General features: G+C 43.2%; 1 protein-coding gene across 4 annotated transcripts in view; it reads left to right on the forward strand.

Annotated features, from left to right (window-relative positions):
• Positions 1–25,822, forward strand: part of Nme7 (NME/NM23 family member 7) — a 129,326-nt gene that overhangs the window by 78,607 nt on the left and 24,897 nt on the right. For all 4 annotated transcript variants that reach the window (XM_087579962.1, XM_087579961.1, XM_087579963.1 and 1 more), the window contains 1 exon segment: positions 13,955–14,062. In XM_087579962.1, coding sequence (XP_087436088.1) covers positions 13,955–14,062 — 108 coding nt within the window.

Below are 25,822 nucleotides of genomic sequence, written 5' to 3' on the forward strand. Positions count from 1 at the left end.
CTACTTTTCCAGCAGAGGGCCCAAAGGATGGTGTGACACAGCTTTGTAAAGAAACATACTCTAGACAGGATTTCCTTTCACTAGTGGCACACTTCTAAGGATTCATTCTCTCCATGAATGTCAGCTAAAACCGTTATTAAAAAAATGAAATATCCCTAGAACAAAACCGTATAACCACCGGATTCACATGAAGATGACCTAGTGGAGACAAGCTGGACCTCACCTTACCAACAAGCTATCAAATCTGTTATGTTTAAACAGTGAGACCTCCAAGGAAGGAGATGCCAAGTAGTGCTTCAAAGCTTCGGACCACAATCAAACACAGCATCCTTTTCAACAGAAGCAGAAGCTCATCTGAATATGCTCATGGATGCTGACATCAACATTTAATCATCTCCTCACTCATCCAGGAAGAGGGGGAGATCAGTTACTACTGTACTTTATTGTGTTCAACCAAATCACCATGTTACAAAAATAGCAAGCTGCCATAATAAAAAATAAGGCTCCTCTATCCAGCACCAGATAGCATCATTTTACTTTCAAGCCTAGAAATTGCACACTTGTATATAAACCAATCGAAGATGAGGATTGAGAGTTCATCTTGCTGGATTTTTCCTTTGATGATTATGAAGTGTCCTTCCTTATCTTTTTTGATGACTTTTAATTGAAAATTGATTTTATTTGATATTAGAATGGCTACTCCAGCTTGCTTCTTCTGACCATTTGCTTGGAAAGTTGTTTTCCAGCCTTTCACTCTGAGGTAGTGTCTGTCTTTGTCTCTGAGGTGTGTTTCCTGTAGGCAGCAGAATGCAGGGTCCTCATTGCGTATCCAGTTTGTTAATCTATGTCTTTTTATTGGGGAGTTGAGGCCATTGATGTTGAGAGATATTAAGGAATAGTGATTATTGCTTCCTGTTATATTCATATTTGGATGTGAGGTTATGTTTGTGTGCTTTCATTCTCTTTGTTTTGTTGCCAAGACGATTAGTTTCTTGCTTCTTCTAGGGTATAGCTTGCCTCCTTATGTTGGGCTTTACCCTTTATTATCCTTTGTAGTGCTGGATTTGTAGAAAGATATTGTGTAAATTTGGTTTTGTCATGGAATATCTTGGTTTCTCCATCTATGTTAATTGAGAGTTTTGCAGGATACAGTAACCTGGGCTGGCATTTGTGTTCTCTTAGGGTCTGTATGACATCTGTCCAGGATCTTCTGGCCTTCATAGTTTCTGGCGAAAAGTCTGGTGTGATTCTGATAGGTCTGCCTTTATATGTTACTTGACCTTTTTCCCTTACTGCTTTTAATATTCTTTCTTTATTTTGTGCGTTTGGTGTTTTGACAATTATGTGACGGGAGGTGTTTCTTTTCTGGTCCAATCTATTTGGAGTTCTGTAGGCTTCTTGTATGCCTATGGGTATCTCTTTTTTTAGGTTAGGGAAGTTTTCTTCTATGATTTTGTTGAAGATATTTACTGGTCCTTTGAGCTGGGAGTCTTCACTCTCTTCTATACCTATTATCCTTAGGTTTGATCTTCTCATTGAGTCCTGGATTTCCTGTATGTTTTGGACCAGTAGCTTTTTCCGCTTTACATTATCTTTGACAGTTGAGTCAATGATTTCTATGGAATCTTCTGCTCCCGAGATTCTCTCTTCCATCTCTTGTATTCTGTTGGTGAAGCTTGTATCTACAGTTCCTTGTCTTTTCTTTTGATTTTCTATGTCCAGGGTTGTTTCCATGTGTTCTTTCTTGATTGCTTCTATTTCCATTTTTAATTCCTTCAACTGTTTGATTGTGTTTTCCTGGAATTCTTTCAGGGATTTTTGCAATTCCTCTCTGTAGGCTTCTACTTGTTCTCTAAGGGAGTTCTTTATGTCTTTCTTGAAGTCCTCCAGCATCATGATCAAATATGCTTTTGAAACTAGATCTTGCTTTTCTGGTGTGTTTGGATATTCCGTGTTTGCTTTGGTGGGAGAATTGGGCTCCGATGATGCCATGTAGTCTTGGTTTCTGTTGCTTGGGTTCCTGCGCTTGCCTCTCACCATCAGATTATCTCTAGTGTTACTTTGTTCTGCTATTTCTGACCATGGCTAGACTGTCCTATAAGCCTGTGTGTCAGGAGTGCTGTAGACCTGTTTTCCTGTTTTCTTTCAGTCAGTTATGGGGACAGAGTGTTCTGCTTTTGGGCGTGTAGTTTTTCCTCTCTACAGGTCTTCAGCTGTTCCTGTGGGCCTGTGTCTTGAGTTCACCAGGCAGGTTTCTTGCAGGGGAAAAGTTGGTCCTACCTGTGGTTCCAAGGCTCAAGTTTGCTCGTGGGGTACTGCCTAAGTCCTCTCCGCGGCGGCAGCAACCGGGAAGATCTGCGCCGCTCTTTCCGGGAGCCTCCGTGCACCAGGGTTCCAGATGAAGTTTGGTGTTTTCCTCTGGCGTCTGGATGTGCACAGAGTGCAGTCTCTTCTGGTTTCCCAGGCGTGTCCGCCTCTCTGAAGGTTTAGCTCTCCCTCCCACGGGATTTGGGTGCAGAGAACTGTTTATCTGGTCTGTTTCCTTCAGGTTCCGGCGGTGTCTCAGGCGCAGGGGTCCTGCCGCCCCTGGGCCCTCCCCTACGGGAACCCAGAGGCCTTATACAGTTGCCTCTTGGGCCAGGGATGTGGGCAGGGGTGGGCAGTGTTGGTGGTCTCCTCCGCTCTGCAGCCTCAGGAGTGCCCACCTGATCAGGCGGTGAGGTCTCTCTCCCACGGGGTTTGGGAGCAGAGAGCCTCAACACATTTCATATAAAAAGCGACAATAAGTATAAACGAATGACTCAGGTGCTCAATCCCCCGATTTATCCTGTTGGTCAGTGGGGATGGACTTCTCTTTTATATAAACACCAGATCAGATGAGATGGAGTTTAATTTCTATTTCAGATTTTTCTAGACTCAGACTTAAAAGCAAAAGCCGTTTGCACCTGAGTTATCTCATATGCTCCCAACTTTTGCCTTTGTTCAGGGCAGTCTAGTTCCAAGGACAAATAGTTTCCCCAATAAACTGTAGAACCCCTGAATAAAGTCTCCATTCCAAGTCGAGAGTTATGCAAGCGCTGCCCCTTAGCTGCAAGTTTGCTTTCAACAATTTCAGTTTTCCACAGTCAGACATTCAAAACAGTACATGAAAAATTCTAGAAATATTTAGTACACTTAAAAATAATTTTGTTATAGTAGGCTATTATAATTTACTATATCATTCCTTTTAATAATCCCTTACTGTGCTTGCTTGGTAAAGCCAAGCTTAGGCAAAGGTTGTATGAGAAACACATAATGCCCAGGTTTCGTGCGTCTGCTGGAGTCCTGCACATCTCTCTTGAAGATGGAGGATCAATAGATGCTTACATGCATCCTATAAAACCTTTGGTCCTCTTGATTGAATCCAAGTAGGCAGTAAGAGTTCAGGGAGCAATGAGCCTGTGTCCAGGGGCTTTACCAGTAGCCAACAAAGAGGTGCTCCTTGTTCAGAAGGAAGGGCCTTGCTTCCTTTTCTGCCCATGTATAGTATACATTGTAGATGGTCCTAGGAGACTGTGCTTACTGACAACCTTCCCTGCCAACCTTAAAGCATGCCTAGGGCTGCACTCATTCTCTGCTTGCTTTGAGAAGAGTATCTGGCTCACTTCCTCCTCGAAAGTGCAAGTGACACGTGTTGTGTGGAGTGAGTCAAGTCGGCCTACATGGCTTTGTATTGCTTTCTCACTGATTTCCAGCTCTCCCTATGAATCAGATTCCTCACAAGTGAAATCAGACAGCAAAAGTCAAGGGAGACATCTCTGTTCTGACAGAGACAGAGAGAAGTGTATTTACCTGTCATCATTCTTAGCTTTCTTCTTTTTAGAAATAAACGAACATTGTCATTTTGGCTCAAAAAAAAAAAAAAAAAACAACAACAACAACAAAAAAATAAAAATTAGTTACCATTCTTGCTTTTCTTCTTTTCAGAAATAAACATTGTAATTTGGCCTTAAACTAGTATATTTATAAAAATAAGATTAAAATTATCCAGTAACTAATAGTGTGCAATACCTTCTTAATTAAGTTTCACACTAATAGTATTAAATATGCTTCTGCAGTACTGGGGAAGTGGCTCTATTGGGAAATTGCTTTTGACCTGAGTCCAGTCTCTAAGAACTTATGTAAGAAAAGCCAGGTGTAATAACATGGTCTTGTAATTCCAGGGTAGGGAGGTGAAGACAGGTGGGTCTTTGACTGGGCAGCATAGCCTCCTTCATAAGCTCCTGGGCTAGTGAGAGAGACCCTTTACAAAAGAGAAGTAGTCTTAATGGCTCTTGAAGTTTAACACCCAAGCTTGTTCTCTGGCCTCCATGTGTATGCACACACATATATACATATACAGGGGCATGCACATGTACACACACACATACACACACACTCATACACATACACATTCACATGTTTGCGACACATACAAAAACATATAACATGGTTATTAAAAGCTAAAAAGCCAGATGTGACGGCTGGAGTATCTGGCTCAGGAGGCTGGAAAGCAGATCTCTGTGAGTTCAAGGCCAACCTTGTCTATAGAGAGAGTTCTGGGATAGCCAGGGCTACGCAGAGAAACCCTGTCTCGAAAAACAAAACAAAAGGCTGTGTGGGCGTTCAGCATCGGGCTGGGCTCAGCATCGGGCTGGGCTCAGCATCTCACTATTGCTAATTTCCTTATTCATCCGTGTAGCCATGGAGACGGAACGTCCGTCTGATGCTTGAACATGTTCTTGTTATTGCCTTCGAATCTGTTTCTGGGGGTGAAGTTGCTGAATCGACATAAAACACCCCCATTTAAGATGTATTTTATTTGACTCTTTGTAAAACTGACAGTGTAAAAGAGTGGTTTAAACCACTTCATGGTTTCCTTTGCCTTCTCTCTGAGTACCAAGATGGATGCCGATTCCCAGTGGACATTAACATACAAAAGAAGAACTTGGTATTGAGATCCTCATTAACCTGAATGATGATCGGAAGCCGGGGCTCTGGGTGTGCAGTGTTTGTCCTCTGACAGTGCACAACCCTGCCCTCTTGTCACATGTGACACGTTAGACACTGCAGAGCCTACATGAAGCAGCTCATGCATGCATTTCTATTAAGAAGGAAGTCTGTTCACCAGACAGAAATTTATCCTCCATGGGGAGTTTGATTCGCTAAGCGTATTGCATTCTGTGCTCTGCATTCTGAGTCGACCCAACCAAGGAAAGGAGAGCGGCTAACCAACAACGTAGTCACACAAGTACTGGGGTAACTCATGTGAGAATGTATGGGAATCGTTGCATTTCAAATCTCTTCCTTAATAACATTTGAGGGCAGAATCCAATGTAGAAGCAGCTATATTTTTAAATGATAGCATATCTCCATGTATCATTGCACTGACTTAAAAATAGGAATTTCTATAGCATAGCTTATAAATCATCAGGAAACAAATGAGGACAAAATCTGGAGAAGACATCAGGGAAAGACAGCCTCCTTCGCTGTTGCTGGGAGTGTAAACTGAGACAGCCCCTGTGGACCAGAGGGGTAGCCACCGAAAACACTGGACATTGATCTCCCTATGACACCCTACCCCCCGTATCACTCTTTGCAGGTACTCAAAGAACTCTATGACCTACAGAAGTACTTACATTCATGTTTACCGTAGCTCTTTTCATAGTAGCAAGGAAGCAGTCAGCCCTGATGCCCGTCAGTGGATGAATAGATTATGAAAACTTGCACGCATGATATGGAATCCATCCAGCCATAAGTAGAAATGAAACTATGGGATTTCCAGGGAAAAGAGATAGAACTGAAAGTACTCTGTAAGCAAGAGTACCAAGGCTCAGAAAGATGAACACTGTGTATCCTCTCATGCTCAGATATAGCTTCTAAGTGCTCAGTATTTGTATTGAGCTGGGAGTGAGTACAGGAGAAGCCAGGAAACCAGAAAGGACTCGTGAGGTGGGATAAAGAGAGTTGAAGGGTGTGGGGACGGCCACAGAACACAAGCCTTGAAAGGGGAGGGGGAGAGGAGGCGTCCGATGGGGAAGGACGTGGAGGCGGAAGGAGCTGTGAGGGGATTGCATCTGAACTGATGTTCGTTCTCTTGGCACTGTGCCTTCAGTACTGCATTTAATTAGCATTTCATTGTATTGAATATTATTAATAAAAATAGTATAAGGGACTGTCATCAAAAAGATCGATTAAAGGGGAGAAAATAACTACACGAAATATTTCCATACTAATAAGTATTTGCATTCTCTGTGACTTGTAGTTTCTGGGGGCTTTTTCATATGTTTATGGAAAAATGTGCCCAAAGTCAGCTTTTGTCCTCTAACAGTCACTTAATAAGATACCATAGTGTCAAAAATAATAATGGTGAGTAAATAAATAATGCAAATGGCTTAAACAGGTATCTTGTTATTTTAAAAGGTTTAATAAGGTAAATAAATCTTTCAAAGCTTGAATGCATAAAACTCATTGTGAGAGGACTCTGCAACAGAGAATTCTTAAAGGGACAGCACCATTATAGCTAAATTACCTGCTGACACACAATATTTGTACTGGAAATCGATTTTGAATCCTTAGCTTACAACAAAAAACTTAAGGTGCTCACTAACTTCAGACTCCCTTTTGAGTGAGAATCTCCGTGCAAACATGGGGTAGTAAAGCAAGTGGGATTCGGTGATACAGAGGCTGCGAGAACCTCGTAAATACAGTGGGCAGAAAACACGTGGAGTGCTTACAAAGAGCCCAGTGTTTCCCAAACTCCAGAGAGAATTTCTTCCTGAATCTCGAATTGTGCCATGTGAGCCAGGACTCCCTGTCCTCGGTGATAACCAGTGTCCCCACAAGAAGCTGATGCTATCAGCCTAGCGAGTCCCAGTTAGGAAAGACATCACAGTATCTGACTGCTGTTGCTATGTGTCCTCGTCTGCTTCTGAAAGACATGATGGATTCCTCTCATTTCCTTTAATTTCTTTGCTTTGATTTGACTTCTCTGTACAGATGCTTTTTCTGACTCTAGTTTTAATAAGAACTAGTGACCGTTAAACTCCCTGGAGAACAGCTACAGTGGTAATTGCCGACCTCTATGAAAGCACAGAGACAGAGAGAGAGAGAGAGAGAGAGAGAGAGAGAGAGAGAGAGAGAGAGAGAGAGGAGAGAGAGAGTGAGTTTCTCTCCTTGGCTGAGGCAGGTGTGTTTCTTGGAGGCTGAAGAAAATAACAGTTGAATGGATGGATGTCCTTGGTGAATGGGCCAGGGTAGGAGCTTGCCCAGAGGCAGGCCCTGGATACATTTGGGGTGACATGCTGCATAGTTGAGACTGAAGTATCAGGTTTCTACCCTGTATCGGGTAGATCGTGACATTATCATTTTAGCCTGAAAATAGGAGAACACTTGTGCACACCCCCCACACCCCAACCCCAGACTTTAAACAAAGCAGAGTGAAATAGCCGTAGCACACCTGCCCTCAAAGGCCCATTTTTCTCATGTATCCTCTGAGATGCCCTTCTCACAAAAGACACCTTCAGGGATTTGAACGAATCGATTTGCTGCACTCATGAAAAATAGACAGTGCAGGCCACCTTCTCAGAGCTGCTGTGCTCTGGTTACCTTGTGGGTTCCTCTGCAGCCTATCCATGTAAGAACTGGACGGATGGCGGCGTCTAGAGCTGGGGCCTGTGGGGGCTGTTTGGTTATTTGTGTACATCTCAAGTTTCCATCAAGACTGTACCTAGCACAGCTTCATCCACAGGAAGCAGGTGAAGAAGTGGCTGCAGCTTTTCCTGTACATAGTAGCAATTTTGGAATGTTCCTGAGACTGATTCCCCAGTGTAAGATCTGGTCAGTGCACTGTATTTCCCAGAGTTCACCTTAATCCTTCTGCAGTTCAGTCATAGAGGTTTTACTGCATGAGTGACTTTTGAAATGTGTGTATTTCATAAACTATGGTGTATACTTTTTGTATACTTAAATATAGGGGTCAGTGCAACACAGACATGTATGTGAAGTTCTGCCTTGTGTAACATGTACCGAATGTTACCAGATGTATTAAGCTGAGTAAAACACCCGTGGCACTTCTAATGGATTTACCAACTCTGGGAAGAGACTCATAGAATGTACACACTGGCAATCAGCCAAGCAGCTATCATATACTAGGCAAAGTGTGGCATTTAGGGTACAACACAGAACAGTAAATAGATTAGGTAGTGATCCATGGGCTTTGGCATGTTGAGGTAGCCTGTGCTATCTAGTCTGAGTGTCTGACAGCAGTGAATCAGAGAGAACCTGAGTTGGTGAGTGGCTGAGAAGGAAGTGGGGGGAGACAATGAGGTTGATCTGGGACAGGACATGTGACAACCAGCAGGGTGAGCGCCTGGCTTGCACGTGCCCCGAATTCTATCTGTTACTCCTGGATAGTAGTTCTGAAGTCGCTTTTCCTGTGGTTTTCTCAGGTATTCGGTTATATTGAAATTCAAAGTTGGCATTTAGCTTTAGGAATGACTGCTTTGTTCCGATCGTATAAGAAAAAAATGAATTTTTAATAGGCCCTGCTTTGGTGGAGAAAAGAGGCCAAATAACCCAGAAGAGAATGAGAGGTAGAATGGATAATCTAGAAGAGAATGAGAGGTAGAATGGATAATCTAGAAGAGAATGAGAGGTAGAATGGGTTGTTTTGATTTTTTAACTGTAAATTTGGTACAAGATTATAGTCACAAATTACAGTTCTATTACTGCCTTTAGAATGTGACCCCTGAGGAAACGTTCTTCTTTGTGGCACCTTAGGGAAACTGTTAACGAAGACACTAAGACAAACAGGTTTCTGATGAGAGCAACTCTTATTGAAGTTATCCATGTTCTCATAATTAACACATACTAAACACAATTGTCTGTCTCTGTCTCTACCTACGCCCCTCGTGTGTGTGTGTGTGTGTGTGTGTGTGTGTGTGTGTGTGTGTGCCACTAGGTGGTAATTCCAGGCACTCTTAGACATCTTAAGCAAGTGTCTACCACTAGTCTTTTTTAGCCTTCTGTTTGCTTTCTTAATTTGGAACTGAGTTTCCCTAAGTTATCTAGACTGGTCTTGAACTCACCCTGTAGCCCTAGGCAAGATTTGAGGTCATGGCCCCTGGGGCTGGAGAGATGACTCAGGCTAAGAGCACTGGCTGGTCTTCAGAGGACCTGAGTGCCATTCCTAGCACCCATGAGGTGGTTGACAGCCATCTGTAACTCCCTTTCTCCATCTTCTTCTGGTCTCCATGGGCACCAGGCATGCGCATGATACATGCGTAGAATAAATTAGTAATGCATTGTTTTAAGATTAAGATTACCCTGCCTCAGCCACCCAAGTGGCAGAGTTACAAACCACAGCCACAGTCCCAGCACAATGGTTCCACTTTAGAAAGTACGTAACCATGGAAACATGCACAGTATTGCAGCTCTGAGGGAGAGTTTATCCCTATGTGGACTCTTGCCTCACTGTCATGTGCCTCCAGGTCACACGTGAGAATGTGAATTAGCTAGAAATGGTGGCACAGCTGCTGGAGAGGCTGAGGTAAGGGAATCCCAAGATTGAGAGCAGACTGGGCAGTGAGACAGTGTCTCAACGGGAATAAAACAGAGTGTGAGCGCAGTGATAAAGTGGTTTCCTAGCAAGTGTGAGCCCTTGGATTGGAACCTGTGTCACACGAGTGCCACATGGAATTTTATGTCAGTTACATTATCCGAGGTCCAAGTCATGTCCTGGAGCAGGTCTCCTTCAAAGATACGGAATTAGCGTTCAGGGTTCTCAGTGCCTTCTCAGCCCTGTGTGTCCTACTTTGCAAAGTTTAGATAAACAAAATCATCAATGCCCAAATAGGGAAGTTGATCTGGGAAGATAGGTCAGTGGCTAAAGTGTTTGCCATACAAGTGCAAAGACCTGAGTTCTGGTCCCCAGACTCCACAACACCCAGCCTAATAGCTTGCATGTGGAATCTCAGTGTTGCTGTGGTGAGATGGGAGGCAGAGACAGGCAGCCCTCAGGAGTTTGGGGGGCAGTTGGACTAATGTACGCTGTGGCAAACAGTGTAACTCCATCTCAAACAAGGTATAAGGCCACGGTTGACGTCTGAGGTTGACCTCTGATCTCCACACATACTATGGCACACAGATGCCCCTTCAGTCATACAAACACACACATCATACACATATATATGAGGATGAAAAATAGGTCAATCAAATGGTGGTTACTTATATGGCAAAGGAATTTTCTTCTGAATTCCTTGAGATAAACACTTCTGGAGAGTATAGCAAAAAGGAGTTAGCACTGGTAACTAAGTGGCTGAGTTTCTCCTCTGTCACCTTAACAGGTATAACTTGGGCATTACTGGTCCTTTGATTGACTCATTCACTCTTACTGTCATTAATGCTGATACTCCAGGCATCTTTCATGAACTTTCAGTGTGATCAATCTCAAGTCATTAAGTTTTTATGGATTTTCTAATTCATAAAATGAGCATACGTGTAAACAAATGAGATAAAAGTTAATAGTAGAGGTAAAAAGCTCTTTAGGAGACCACCGAAGTCTAAATATAGCAGGAGAATAAACTGGAGCACTGTGGCTGGGAAGGGGACAGAAGGAATGCTGTGCAAAGCAGTCAGTGTTGTGACAGCCTGGATGTGGACTTAAGGAGGGAAGAGGCATTTGGGGACGACTTCAAAGCTTTTTCTTAGGCTTCTTGGTTGAGCTGTAGTTTTGTTCATGAAGAGAGGGAAATTAGGAGGAGGAATGGCTGGGAGAGAAGATAATAAGCTTATGTTTGGACAGATAGAGTATAAAATTCCAATGGATTAACTGAGAGATGTTGTTGAGATGTTAGGGGCTCAAGTGTCATGTGAAGAGACATGGACAGCACTAAATGTGATGGGAGGGAGAGACCCAGAAGATAAGGAGAAAGAAAATGGAAGATAAAATGACAGAAGAAAAAGAAACAACCCAAGACTAAATTGAGAGTGGCAAGAGGAACCTGTGGAGATTGGATCATGGCACGTGGGATGTGTAAAGGGAGAGCTCGAGGAATGTGGGAATGACCCCGAATACTAAGTATCAAAGGGGCTCAGGGTGAAGAGAATCTGTGACAGTATAGAGACGCCGGTGCCCCTCCCTGAAGCAGCTTAGGTGGCATTGTGGATCACAGACAAGACGAGATGAGACAGTTTTTCACTCTTCTGTCTCTCCTGCATTAGTGAAGACCGAAGGGAGCAGCTGACTATAGGAGCAATTGGTTCTTTGCATGGACATATTTTATCAGCTGGACAGGCCTGTTCAGTGCTCAGTGGCATTCTCTGAAATGCACACAGCTTAGAATAATGAAATAAGCGCTCTCTCCTTTGTTTTCAGTTTTATGCTGGTCACCATACTGTGGTGATTGTTTTCTTGCTATAGACTTAGAGGGCATTCATAAGGATGAGTTTGGTTTTTTTTCCTCCTGCTGCAGGATTATCTAAACAGAAATGAGAAATAACCAAGTACTTGGGAACTTGGGCACCACATTGTCCAGGGGCATGAGTATGCCAGGAACTTGGTGGTTTGAAAGGCTGTTGACTTTAAGTGTAAATAAATATTACTCTTTAAGGAGTGCACTCTTCTCAGCATAAACTGTCATGTACAATACTGAAGTTTCTTCTAAAGAATTGTGTATGGTATTAAATGAAATTGTTGGTGCTTAGTTTGGCCTTGTGTCCAGAAGTTATTTCTGCTCATTAAGAAAGGCCAGCACTGGGGTTGGGGATTTAGCTCAGTGGTAGAGCACTTGCCTAGCAAGCGCAAGGCCCTGGGTTCGGTCCCCAGCTCCGAAAAAAAAGGAAAAAAAAAAGAATGCTTTAAAGAAAGGCCAGCACATGGTGGTTTCCACTGTAGAGTGTAAGTAGAAGAAAGAACAGGAGTGTGTTAGGAATAATTAGGGAAGATCTGCTGGATCATGAAAGGGGCTTGCAATGAGGAAAGATCACTCTTGACTTTTACCTGACGTTGTGTGTTGATCGTATGTGGAATATGCATTTAGGGCATTTCAGTTTTGCAGGACCTTTTTTACATGATCCAAAATGAAAGCCTAAACTCTTGGGGTGGAGGCTGCTCCCTGTATAGCATGGTGTGCTGCTTGATCTAGAATGTAGGAGTATTCTAAGGATGCTGAAACTACATAAGAAATACATAAACTTCTCACATAGTCCCTCGATGTTACTGTCAGGTGTCACTGACCGTGCATAGTCACATTCTTACCCTTGGATATGACTGACAGACACACTCTGACTGACAGTCTCTCTCTCTCTCTCTCTCTCTCTCTCTCTCTCTCTCTCTCTCTCTCACACACACACACACACACACACACACACACACACACACACACACTGGTAGCTCCACAGTCAGGTGGGCTGCACATTGTGCCACATTATAACGATCTCAATGTCATGAGATGATTGGAACTTGCAGCTCCACCATAGTCTAAATTCAGTACATAGGCTCACATTGATTCAGTGTGTCCTTACAATAACTCGTGGCTGTAATTAAAGAAATGAAACCTTTTGAAGCACCCTCAATTTGATGTGAATGCTACTCACATCCATGCACTGTGGTCATGCCTGGCACCATTCTGATTTCCATATCCACAGACGTGGTCATTCAGTAACTTAGCCATGCAACCTGTCCTTGGTTCTAACATTCCGGCAGTCACCTTGACTTCAGCCGTGGTTAGACCTTTAGACTTGTGGTTACCATTCCCTTTCCTCACTCCTGGAGATTTGCCGGTGATGTAAGGACCACCATGCTGGTGCCTCAGCTGCCCAGCACTTCTGTCTCAGGACCTATCTACCCCATCAGCTGGGCGCCAGCCCACTGGTCTGCCTCTCCATCACCGCGCCTGCCTCCTTACGCAGGGCTACACTTCCTCACTAGGATGTTTGCCCAGATGTTATTATTCCCTTGTTCTCTTGCATCTGTCGAGCCTCAGTAAACCCAGGGCTATTTGTGACCACTTTTCTCCTTGAAGATGAGCTTATGCTAAGCTGATTTAAAGTTTTTAAACTTTTAAATCAATACTACAAAAACTGGTTTGTTTTAAACAAAGTTAAGATATTTACTATCCTTATAAGATATGTTTTTCACGGTAATCTTATCTTATGTGGGTCTAGTAATCAGTTGATAAAAAGCAATGTAATCATTGTGTGTCTCCTAATACAATACACTATACACTGACCCACAGAAAAGGTCTTTTATGTCTCTTAGTCACTCTTTTATTGCTGTGAAGAGACACTGTGACCAAGACAACTCCATAAAGAAGCATTTAATTGGGGGCTTGCTGTCAGTTTCCTAGGCTTAGTCCACTATCATCATGGTGTGGTGGCAGGGAACATGGCAGCAGGCAGTTGTGGTACTGGCAAAATAGGGGAGACTACATCATCATCCACAAGCAAGGGGGTGGGGGGTAAGAGGACTAGGCCGGGAATGGGCTTTTGAAACATCAAAGCCTACCCCAGTGACACACACACACACACACACACACACACAGAGAGAGAGAGAGAGAGAGAGAGAGAGAGAGAGAGAGAGAGAGAGAGAGAGGGAGGGAGAGTAATTCAGCACTAAAAAACATTGAGGGTGGGGAGTTTGAGACTGGTTTTCTCTGTATAGCCTTGGCTATCCTGGAACTTGCTCTGTAGACCAAGAAGGCCTCATCATCATCCAACCTAATTTTTTTAATGTTTAAAAAGTTCATACTAGTAAATATAAATTTTTCAGTGAACAAATTTTGTATATATTTATGGTGTTTCCAAGAAAAGTTGTCACCCTCAATATATAACTTGAATTTTATAAAATAAAATAATACATTTTATGTAGCTAATGTCTTTTTGTTATTAATACATATGACTAACTTTAAACTATATATATGTATGTATTTCATAGGAAATCGCCCGGCATTTACGACCTGAGACCCTCAGGGCAAATTTTGGTAAAACCAAGGTTCAAAATGCTGTTCATTGTACAGATCTGCCAGAGGATGGGCTCCTGGAGGTAAGCAAAACCTGCCCGTGTTTCAGGTTCATCAGTGGTCTCCATAGTTCTTACGCATCTCACACCATTTGATAGTCTGAGATTATGAGTGGCTTTTGGCCATCCAATAACTTCACACTGGTATACTCAACTGGTCAGATACACTCAAGCATCCACCTGTGGTCCAAGGGACTCCAGAGGGTAAGACAAAAGAATTTCTTTCTTAAAATATTAATTTTACTAATTGTTCAAGTTTTATACAGTATATTTTCGTCACACCAAACCCCATCCCAATTTTTCCCAGACCCATCCATACCTCTCTACCCACCCAACTACGTACCTTTTTAAAGAAAAAACAAAAACAAAAAAACAGAGTCCAGTTTGTGCTGCCCTAAAACTCCTAGGTGCTGGGCCATGTATTGGAGCATGCTTGTTCTATTAGGGTCACACCATGAAAGAAAACCAACTCTTCTTTTCCCAAAAGCCATCAGTTGCCAATATCTCCTGAGCTAGGAGCAGGACTCATGACTGCCTCCCTTCAAGTAAAGATTGTTTTAACTTGAGTTTGCAGAAGTCTTACCACAATCACTGTGATTTTTTTATGTGCAACTGCTGTGTTCTCTAGAAAACAGTGTTCCAGTTCAGTCAGCCACTGCCTCTGGCTCTCACAATCTTTCTACCGGTCTCCTGCAAGTAGCCCTTTGCCTAGAGAGGAAGGGGCATGATATGTAGATCCTCTTTAGAGTTGAGCTCCATGTTGTGTCTTACTCTTTGCACATTGACCAATTGTGAGTCTCTGTGTTAACCATCGTGTACTACTTACTACAAGAAGAAGATTCTCTGATAAGAATAGGGAGATGTTGGTCAATAACTAAAGGCTCTTGTCATTGCTCTTGGTTAGCCTTCTAGAACTTGACCATAAGATACCACAAAGAACATGGAGAAATCAAACCAGTGCTGACGTGGAAGTTTCATCCCTACCGCCTAGCTTCCATAGTGCTTGGAGGTGATGTGTGCAGTGCAAACAAAAAGTAATCAGTGGTCTTACCCAGATTTGAACCCTGCAGCTCCAATAACTATTGAACTGGCAAGAAAACCCAATGAAGCAATGGTGCCAGGAACAGCACACGGTAACCAACCACTCTCCAGTTAGACTGATGGCCCGTTTCTCAAGACAGAGCTTATAAGTAGCACTGCTGTTAGGCCAGAAGAATCCCCTGGTCCCCAAAGTTCCCGGGCAGCCTCAGAAATAAACTGAGAACAGCACAAGTCCACCTTTTACTATTCAGTATATGCAGAAAGCTACTCATTAAATAATTAATACTTTTTATTGGCATTGATTATAGTTTATAGGGTTTAATAAGCAAGAGATTGGAGAATTGGTTAAATATATAGAATGTGGTTTTCAATTAGCTGACTGCTATCATTAAGTTCGAGTCATAAAAATATTCTAATAAGATTTAATAGGTCAATATGCCATTCTACAGGACCATTTACTGGTACTTTTCATATGCCAAGTTTCACCATGATACTTTGTATAAATGATTATTTTTTACTGTCTTAGCAACTCTGCTAAGCTGATTGTATATCTGGTTTCTCAGGAAAACAAAGTAAAGACTCAGAAATTAGGTAGCATCTTCAAATCAAATAATTTATACAGCTGCATTTTTCCCTGTCATTATTTATTTAAATTTAAATAACGAACAGTGAACAATTATTTTTGAAAGTGCAAAATGATTTGATTTGGCCTTAAGAATGTTTTTCTCTCTCTTTCCTTCCTTTCTTGTTTTGTTTTTCAAGGCAGAGTTCCTCTGTCTTGCTCTGGTTGTACTAGAACTCACTGTGTAGATTAGGGTGGCCTCAAACTCACAGAGCTCTGCCTGCTTCTGCCTTCCAAGAACTGGGATGAAAAGCATGGGCTGCCACTGTCACCTCTGGCAAGAACGTTACTTTTAACTGGAATCAATGTGTATAACGCATAAGAAGTAAAAAGTGATAGAGGTCCCCCAAAAGTATAAAGCTAAAAGTTCTATATGACCCAACAGTACATCCAAAAGAATTACTCACTGCTGGGTCTGGTGGTTTACACTTTTAGTCCTATTACTTGGGCAGCCAGACAGGCGGATCTCTGTGCATTCAAGGCCTGTCAGGGCTATATAGTGAGACCCTTTCTCAGAACAAAAGCAGGGCTCACGCTGGTAGTGACATCCATACGTTCATAGCAGCAGCATCCATATGGCCACAAATCCGGAAGTGGTTCAAATGCCCATCAACGCAATAACAGATAAGCAGATGATGGCATAAACATATGTGGGGATGTGGTTCCCTGCAAGGAAGGAATTCACACACATCCTGCAACATGAATAAAGCTTGATGACATCATGCTAAGTGAGATAAGCCAATACCAAAAATGAAATATTGTATGATTACTCTATGAGGTACCTAGAGTTGTCAAATACAAAGGGGCAGAAAAACAAAACAAAACGGAGTAGTGTTTGCTGTGGGCCACTTGTCAAGTCACTGAGAGAGCTGTTGCCAAGTTGGCAGTGGGCTGGGTTTTGTATGATGGTAAAGGGCAATGGAGATGGGTGGCGATGGTTGCCCAACAATGTAAGTGTAGTGGAAATTGTAGTCTACAGCTAGGATGGGGAAACAAAAAGAGAGTTATTTCTAGGCCAAAAACAAAGGAAGGCAATTTCTTTAAACTATGTTTTCCTTTTTTCCCCTTCTATTAAAATAGATTTTCCCCCTCACACAATGTATCCTGATTAGAGTTTCCCTTCTCTCTACTCCTCTCAGTTCCTCCACACCTCCCCTCCCACCCATATCCTCCACCTCCCTGTCTCTCATTAGAAAAGGACAGGCTTCTGAGAGATAACAGCGAAACATAACAAATAAAAGATAATTAGCTAAACTAAAAAGTATTTCATTGAAGTTGAACAAGGCAACCCAACAGAAGAAAAAGCGTCCCAAGAGCAGACACAAGCAAGAGACCCACTCAGTCTCACACTCGGGAGTCCCATAGGAACACTAAACTGGAAGCCATAATGCATACACAGAGGACCTTGTGCAGACCCATGCAGGCCCTGTGTGGGCTGCCTCAGTCTCTGTGCATTCATATGAGCTCTGCTCACGGTGATTTAGATGTTTGTTTTCTTGGTGTCCTTCGCCATATCTGGCTCTCTTCCTATCTGAAGTTCCCTGAGCTCTGAAGGGAGGAATTTGACGGAGACATCCTGTTTCAAGGTCTTGGTCTCTCAGTCTCTCTCTCTCTCTCTCTCTCTCTCTCTCTCTCTCTCTCTCTCTCTCTCTCTCTCTCATGTGTTGAAGGAGGAAGCTTCTCTGATGATGGCTGAAAGGCACTGACACAGGAGGATAGCAGAGTATCATTTGGAGCCATTTCATCTCTACAGCTTTTTTCAGACTAGTGTTTGGTTTTACCCCAGGTCCCTAGGCAGTCTAGTCCCAGGTTCTTGGTCACCCAGGCAGTGTTGGGTATGAATTCTGCCTTGTGGGATGGCCTTAAGTCAGATCAAGTGTTCGTTGGTCACTGACATGAGCTTTGTGCCACCACTGCCCTGGCATACCATGCAGGCAGGAGACACATTGCAGATCGGAGGGTTTCTGGCTGGGTTGGTTTTTATGGTTTTTTGTTTGTTTGTTTGTTTTGTTTTTACTTTTCTTTTTTTGTTTTGTTTTTGTTTTAGCCTTCAGAGCATCAAAAAACGTTTCCAGCACATTGACTAGGTTATACACAATTGAGTTATTGACTAACAGGGTCTAGTGGAAATCCCTAAACAACCTAGGCTGTTGCCAAGACAATAAGTTACTCTCCACAAACTACCGTGAGGCCCCATTGATAAGGACAACACAGCCACACCCCACTGAACATGGAGAGGTTGAGCTGGTGCCTACACAGAGCCTCGGCCCGAAGGAAGACTTTTTAAGGGAAAAAAAATACTTTTTGAGACAACAAGGTCTCTCAATAGGTAGGCCCCGCTGCCCGGGAGCTTGGTATGTGGTCAAGGCTGGTCTTGAATTCAGAGACATGACTGCCTCTGCCTCCTAAATTCTTGGATTAAAGACATGTGCCACCATGCCCTAGCCTGAAAAAAAATGTTTAACTTATGATTTTTTTAAATTTTATGTCAATTAAAAGATAAATAATAAATTTATTTTGTATAAATTGCCTCAAATTGCTGGTATTTTTAATATGTACATATTTTATTGATTCTTACTTTTATGATAAAATCTATTAGGCCTTTTAAGGTCATTTCTGCCTTTTCCTGGGTATTGTGGTAAGTACTTTTAATCCCATTACTTGGAAGCAGAGACAGACAGTAGAGACAGACAGATTCCCCAAGTTCAGGGCCATCCTGATCTAAGGAACAAGTTCCAGCACAGCTGGGGCTACGCAGAGAAACCGTGTCTCAAACAAACAAAAAAACAAACAAATACACAAACATTCTTTCTGCCTTTAAACAGCAGTTTTCAGCCTGTGGGTTACACCTCCTTTGGGGGTTGAATGACCTTTCACAGGGGTCACCAGTGACCAAATATTTACGTTATGATTCATAACAGTAGCAAAATTACAGTTATGAAGTAGCAATGAAATCAATGTTCTGTTTGGGGGTCACCACAGCATGAGGAACTGTATTACAGGGTCACAGTGTTAGGAAGGAGTGAGCCACTATATTAGACTCATGGAGGTGGTTTTAAAAACACCAATACCAAGGCCTATTCCTTGAGAATCTATGTAAAACTCTTTGGAAGCTGGCAAGATGACTTAGCTTGCCACCGAGCCTGATGACCTAACTCGAGCGGGTTATCCTCTGACCTCCACACACAGGCTGTGTTTTATACCAACAATATAATCTTAACAAGGGGAAAATTTCATTTCCTGAGAAAAAAGTCCAATAACCACCAAAGGTTTCTGTGAAAATATGGAAATGAGCTACCATCACACCCAAGGACCTTCTGTGGATTTTTACCACAAAGAGCATTTTCCTCCGTCACCACACAGTGAGCATCTGCCTTAAGAAGTGACAGGTGTAGTGACACCATCAGCGCGTAGGGCAGCACAGTTTCTTCATTTCCTCTTCTCTTCGTTTCTCTCAGATGGCACAGCCACTCTGTTTTCAGTTCACTTGTGTGACTTTGAAGTCTTTGAAAATAACAATTCTAATCAAATTAACTTGTTTACTTCTTTGTCAGATACTTTTCTAGCTAGCTGTCACTTGCCCTTCTATCGTGACACTGACCAGTTCCTTTTGCTGATGCTATGTGTTCCCCATGTAAGGAGTCATTAGTTCCTCATTGTCCAAGAAAATGTGGCATAGCTGTGTATACTGTCCCCTGCTCCACCTCCAGGCTATTCCTAACCTCTCCCTGCTACTGGTGGTCATGTAGGATCACGGCTAATTGTTTCCTTCCCAGCCTTTATTGCAGAAAACACCTAGGATCTCCAGCAAGCACAGACAATGCTGTCCCCAGTGCTGACCCAAAGCTGTTGCTGGACTGTAATAGCGTAGTTAGCATATTCAGGGAGATCTGAATTCTGTACTGCAGGGTGATGGACCAGTCACCCTCCACTCAGATATTATCATTTAGTGCACCCTGAATTGTGGCTTGGGGGCTGGCTCATTCCAGTGCTGGGCAGAAAGGAAGGTGGAGCCAAATTGTTGAGGATTGTGTCCACCCTAATAATAAACGTAAGTTCCATGTTCGGTGAGAAACCCTGCATTAAAGGAACAGAGCAGAGAGCCTTATGGGAAGGACACAAAACATTCATTCTCCTCTGGCCTCCGAAGGTGTGCATAGCACACGTGTATATATACCCCACCTCTCTCTCTCTCTCTCTCTCTCTCTCTCTCTCTCTCTCTCTCTCTCTCACACACACACACACACACACACACACACACACACACACACACACACATATTGTATTGAGAATATAGCAGTAAATAGGTTACGAGAATCTTGCTCCATAGCCTCTACTGGTAATTATATTAATTGTGCTATATAATGGGAAAATATGCATTTTTCTTCTGTTTTTCTTCTCCAAATATTCTGTAGCATTGTTCTATCAATTTTTGATTGGTAACTGGGATTTAAGAACCATTTAAACATTGTACGCATCAGCAGCTGGTGGAAGCAAGCCTGAAACCCAGGCAAGTCTTTGTGAGTCCATTCTTGTCCTAGGGACTCAAGAACTAGCTGGAAGCAGATGTAAGATGTGGTCTGATTGGACAGCCCCATATTTACAGGCCATGGTTAGTACAGGTCTGCCCTCATCCTCGTGATTGACCCTCGTGATTGACCCTCGTGATTGACCCTCGTGATTGACCCTCGTGATTGACCCTCGTGATTGACCCTTTGTTTAGTTTCTGTCTTGGAGGAAGCAGAGTCGTGATTCTTACTAGTTCACTGTCAAAGAGGGAACATGACATAGAAAGACAAGAGCAAACACAGTTCTCTCTTAGGACCTAAAAATAGTCTAGCGAGGCTGGTGCTTTGACCAGGAAGTGGGAGGTGACAAGTGAAAAGTTAGAAGAGTCACTGGAGGCATTGTAAAGTCATGTGAAGACATCTGAACTTTATCCAGAGCCATTAGCGATCCAAGGTTCTCTGGAGGGCAGCCTGGTCATGTCTGTGTTAGGGCATTCTGGATAGTGTGGAAGAATGGAGGTCAGGTCATGGGCTGCCTAGGGAAAAAGAACAGGTGTGACTCTCTCTCTCTCTCTCTCTCTCTCTCTCTCTCTCTCTCTCTCTGTGTGTGTGTGTGTGTGTGTGTGTGTGTGTGTGTGTGTGTATAGGTGTAGAGATGTATTGGGGAGGAGATGGCTATAAAGATAATTCAGGAAAAATTTTGGTGTTCTGGATGAGTGTCGCCAGAGACAGTGATTTTCAAATGACATTAGGAAGGTCAGAGTGGCACTGTGAGTCACACACTGGGTCTGAAGGATGAGTGGTGGGGACGAGCCATGATAACACTAGTCCCTGAGTGCAGACATCTGTGCTGTTGAAACCACTCATGTCTCTCTTACTCAGCTTAAGTAAGAGTTTGAATTTTACTCAAAAACACGGACTAATCTCTAATAATGAAGTGCTGGAAGAACTTACCCTAATAATCATAACTCCTGTTTCCTTCATGTAGTTCCTATCAACATTGACTCTATAATACTAGAGCAGTTGCCGTAGTGCCCACGGCCATAAAGAGAAGTGTAGGTCCATAGCCTTCCAGTTTCTCAGTACATCTCTCATGCTAGCTTGTTTTAATTGAGTTCTCCTCCCATTGTGATTAGGAACAAGATGAACGCCTTAAGGACAAGTTGAAGGCCTTAATGTGACTGATCACCGTGTATGTAGACATAGACACTTATAAAAATCAGTGGAGACACTAGAAAACTTTTTTGAAAAACAAATTAATTAGTAACTATGCCAAACCGTAGGGCTAAGAAAGACCTTAAAAGATCAAGTTAGGAATCGTCACACATTGTCTCAGTTCCTTTCCTGTTCCCAAAGCTCTGCTTCCTAAAGTAAGCAGCGGTGTTGGATCTCCTGGAGGTTGCTTTAAACAGCCTACCATTCTCCTCCTCAGTCTCTGGTTGGCTACGTCTGGCCAAGCCTGAGCGCCTGCCCTTCTAACAAGTCCTGCTTTGGCACTGTCATGGATCAGGATGCCACACTTGGACAGCCACTGCCCTAAGACAGAGCCGCTGCCCACTCTCACTGTTATGTTCCTCCATTAGTGTCTTTATGTTTGTGACTTCTCAATCATGGACACTTTCAAAACAGGCCAGTAAAGACATTGGGGGAAAATCACCTCCCACCAGCATCATTTCGTGCACAGCAGGGACAAGAGCTCTGTCCTGGGTTGATAGTTGAAAGACAGCTGCAAAGTCACTACAGGTTTTCTGCTTTTTGTGGTCACGTGGTTCAGGCAACTCCATGTGTGTGAGGAAACCCTCCTTCCCCCCCGGTGGAAACACTCCCTCGCCTGGTACTACACACTTCTTGAAGTCCTGGATTTCCCACTTAGCTGGGAAGTGGTGAAAAGCTGTCTGGATGGATGGATGGATGGATGGATGGATGGATGGATGGATGGGATGGATGGATGGATGGATGGATGGATGGATGGGTGGGCGGGCCAGCCACCATTTGTGGAAAAGCAGCCAGCAGCCATGGAAGAGCCACATAACTATGGACTCTGCACTCTTGGCTTTGTTTAGAACTGATGGAGAAGACATATATCATGTCTCATAGTTCAAAAAGGGATAGAAACGGTTTAAGATTTAAGTCACAGGAATATGATACTGGATTTTATTGGTCTGATCTCATAGTTTTCTACTTTTAAAACTTAAAATATCACAAACTTAAAAAATCCTCACATTGTGTCCTTCGGCATAATATAGTTTAAAAATAACTTTTCTTAATTTGAATGTAATGAATTTCATTCATTGGCTAACGAGAATGTATGGTCATTTCACTGGGTGCTGTTTCATTCCAGTCTTTGAGGAACCGAGTGTTAGATCAGCCAAACAAGATAAGTAAACTTGCAGGATTGAGGTGTAGTGACTCTAAACAGCAGCAGCGTTCTCCAGTGGAGCGTTCTCCAGTGGTGTCAGAGGGAGAGCGTGTGAGGAAAGATTGGCAGGCGTAACCATGAGAGCTCAGAGGGAGCGCTGTGCTGTGGCCGTGGCTGTGGCCGTGGCCGTGGCTGTGGCTGTGCTGTGCTGTGCTGTGGCCGTGGCCTTGGCCGTGGCTGTGGCTGTGCTGTGCTGTGGCTGTGGCTGTGACTGTGGCCATGACTGTGGCTGTGACTGTGGCTGTGGCCGAAGGCCCCGGGGAAATTCCACTGTGCAAACCACGCTGAGGAGGCTTGAAGAATATAAAGCCGGGGTTTGTTTGTTTGTTTGTTTGTTTGTTTGTTTTGTTCTTGTTTTTTTATGTGCCTAAAAGAACATGACAGGCTATTGTTTTGAGACAGTTGGTTTATTAAATCTGGTCAAAGTAGAGGGCTGTGTTAATAAATTATGGGAGATAAATCTCGAAATGTAAATTACAGAGACGTTATGGGGCCTTTTTAAGTTTTCTGGTAACAGCAAACATTAAGCTATGGATGATAAAAGTAATAAATGCTATTTACCGAGCAATGCATGTCACATTATCAAGAGGTTTTACCTAGATCACCTGACAGTGCCGTCACCTCCGGTTTATACATGGCAGAGTAACTCTCCAGGGTGAAGTGACTCCTGGGACCGCACTACAAATAAGTGGCCGAAGTGGAAGTTCAACCTCGGATCTGCCTCAAACCCCAAACCTAATGCTCTTCCCCTAGGAAACTAGGGCCAAATCTTATTTTTTTAAAAAAATTTCAATTTAAGAGCCAATTCTTGATTTGTTGGGAAGATCCCAAGACCACTGCTAGACAGATGCCCATCTCCATGATGGCCTTTGGAGCCCAGTATGGGTGAAGGCGCAAGGCTTCTCTACGAACAGCAAACAGTAGCTTCCTTGGCTGCAGAAAGTTGGATCCCTGGAAGGTTTCTGGACAGAAAATGACCTGATAGAGTTCCCCATAACCAAGGATCGAAGTGCAGACCTTCTGATCATCCAGTATTGAGTCTGAAGGATCCAGGAGCCCAGCATGAGACCATTTAAAAATATCCTGCTGTGAACAACCCATATCTACATGAATGCAATCTCTGAAAATAATAGCTTGCCTCTGCTCGGTGAGAAGGTCGCTCGTATTTTGTTATTTCCTCAACCCCCAGGGGCCAGGCATTCAATGCACTGCCCTCAAAATTCATCAATGTTAAAAGGAGTGGCACTGTGTTAAGGGCTAGCTCTGTGGCTAAATATTTTGAATATGGCAAATGCATCTCGAACCAGACTGTCTGGGTGTGAATTCCAGCTCTGCGGCTCTCTTGATATTTAGGAAAGTTGTTTAGACCGTTGTGCCTCAAGCCTTCATTTTAAGCTAGTACCATATTATCTCAGAAAAGAGGGGCAATGTCAGGCTAATTGGTGTCAAACTGAAAAGACTACATTAAATTAGGGGCTGGAGAGATGGTGTATCAGTTAAAAGCCAGAACTGCTCTTACCGAGGACCTTGATTCCTAGCTCACAACTTGATTCCTAGCTCACAACTGTCTGTAACTCCAGAAACATCTCTGGCCTCCATGGACTCCTGCATTCAAATTTACATATCCACCACATGCCATAATTTAAAACACAACCATAATTTAAAAAATCAAAATCTTTTCAAAAATTATTTTAAAAATAGTCTTAATTTGATGTTAATTATCTTGTATTATCAAACATTTCACTATTTTTAAACTCAGTCATTGGAAAATAAATGTATTAGGATCAAAATAAAAGGCAATGATTTTTTTTTTTAAGAAAAGCCCCAGTCATTAAATTTAAATACCCATGTCTTAGTCAGGGTTTCTATTCCTGCACAAACATCATGACCGTGAAGGAAGTTGGGGAGGAAAGGGTTTATTCAGCTTACACTTCCACACTGCTGTTTATCACCAAAGAAAGTCAGGATTGGAACTCAAGCAGGTCAGGAAGCAGGAGCTGATGCAGAGGCCATGAGGGTGCTGCTTACTGGCTTGCTTCCCCTGGCTTGCTCAGCTTGCTTTCTTATAGAATCCAGGACCACCAGTCCAGGGATGGCACCACCCACAATGGGCTGGGTCCTCCCTCCTTGATCACTAACTGAGAAAATGCCTTACAGCTGGGTCTCATGGAGGCATTTCCTCAAGGGAGGCTCCTTTTCTTTGATAAATCCAGCTTGTGTCAAGTTGACACACAGAGCCAGCCAGTACAACCCTAAATATATCAACAAAGGAACATACATTACCTTTTACTGGTTAAAAAAATAAATAAAATATACAAGTTTATAATGTCTTATAAAAAGTGCCATTTACAGTTGATTTTGTTTAGTCTCCTTCCTCGTTGCAAAATTAAAAGTAGAGGCTGCTAAGAGGAAGATGGACGATTGAAGCCGTGCGCCACAGCCGAGGTGATGTGTGTCTAGAGGGAGCTCTGTGGTAGGACTCACTCACCCAATGCCTCGATGTCAAGCATGGGGTTCAGTCAGTAGATAAGTCAGCTAAGCCATGACGAGAGACTTCTGAAGGTAGATGGAAGGAAGATGCTCGTAAGGACAGGGCTGATAAGAATAGGGCCCCCCACCCATGGATTCCCCAGCCCCACGCTTATGTCTTAGTCTTGGAACCTCCCTTATTTCTGTTCTCCTTCTCTCCAGATATACCCAAGCCGTTCCAGGTAGTGCTAAGCTCCACCCCAGCAAAAAGAGATGGCCATTGGGCCCAAGAGCCTTTGCAGAAGTGTAGCATGTGGCTTCCCTGGGGCAGGTGTGTGGCTCTGGGTGCTCGATTGTTCTTCACCCTTTTATTCCTCTCTTCACACCTATCACCCGGGAGCATCAACACCTGAACATCTGGTCTGGCCACCTGCTTCCGTGTCCTCTGCGCACGCCTGAGTAGGGTGGTTCTACTGGAACCTGAGTAGGGTGGCCGTCTGCACATGCGCAGATGTTCCCTCCTCAGCCTTTACCCGGGAGGAAGAGGAATGGTTGTAACTTTCCTGGCACGCCTGTTAGGTGTCAGGCCTCTTAGCCTCTCCTTACAGCTGAGCTAAGACGTCAAGTATAATTGCTCTGTAAGAAACAACTCACTCTGCAGTCACTAGATAGAAAACACACAAAATCTCAGATGAATTTCAGTACTGCTGATATTTTAATTTAAA

This window comes from Rattus norvegicus, chromosome 13 (assembly GCF_021556685.1).
Source record: "Rattus norvegicus strain SHRSP/BbbUtx chromosome 13, alternate assembly SHRSP_T2T, whole genome shotgun sequence".
NCBI classification, from domain to species: Eukaryota; Metazoa; Chordata; class Mammalia; order Rodentia; family Muridae; genus Rattus; species Rattus norvegicus.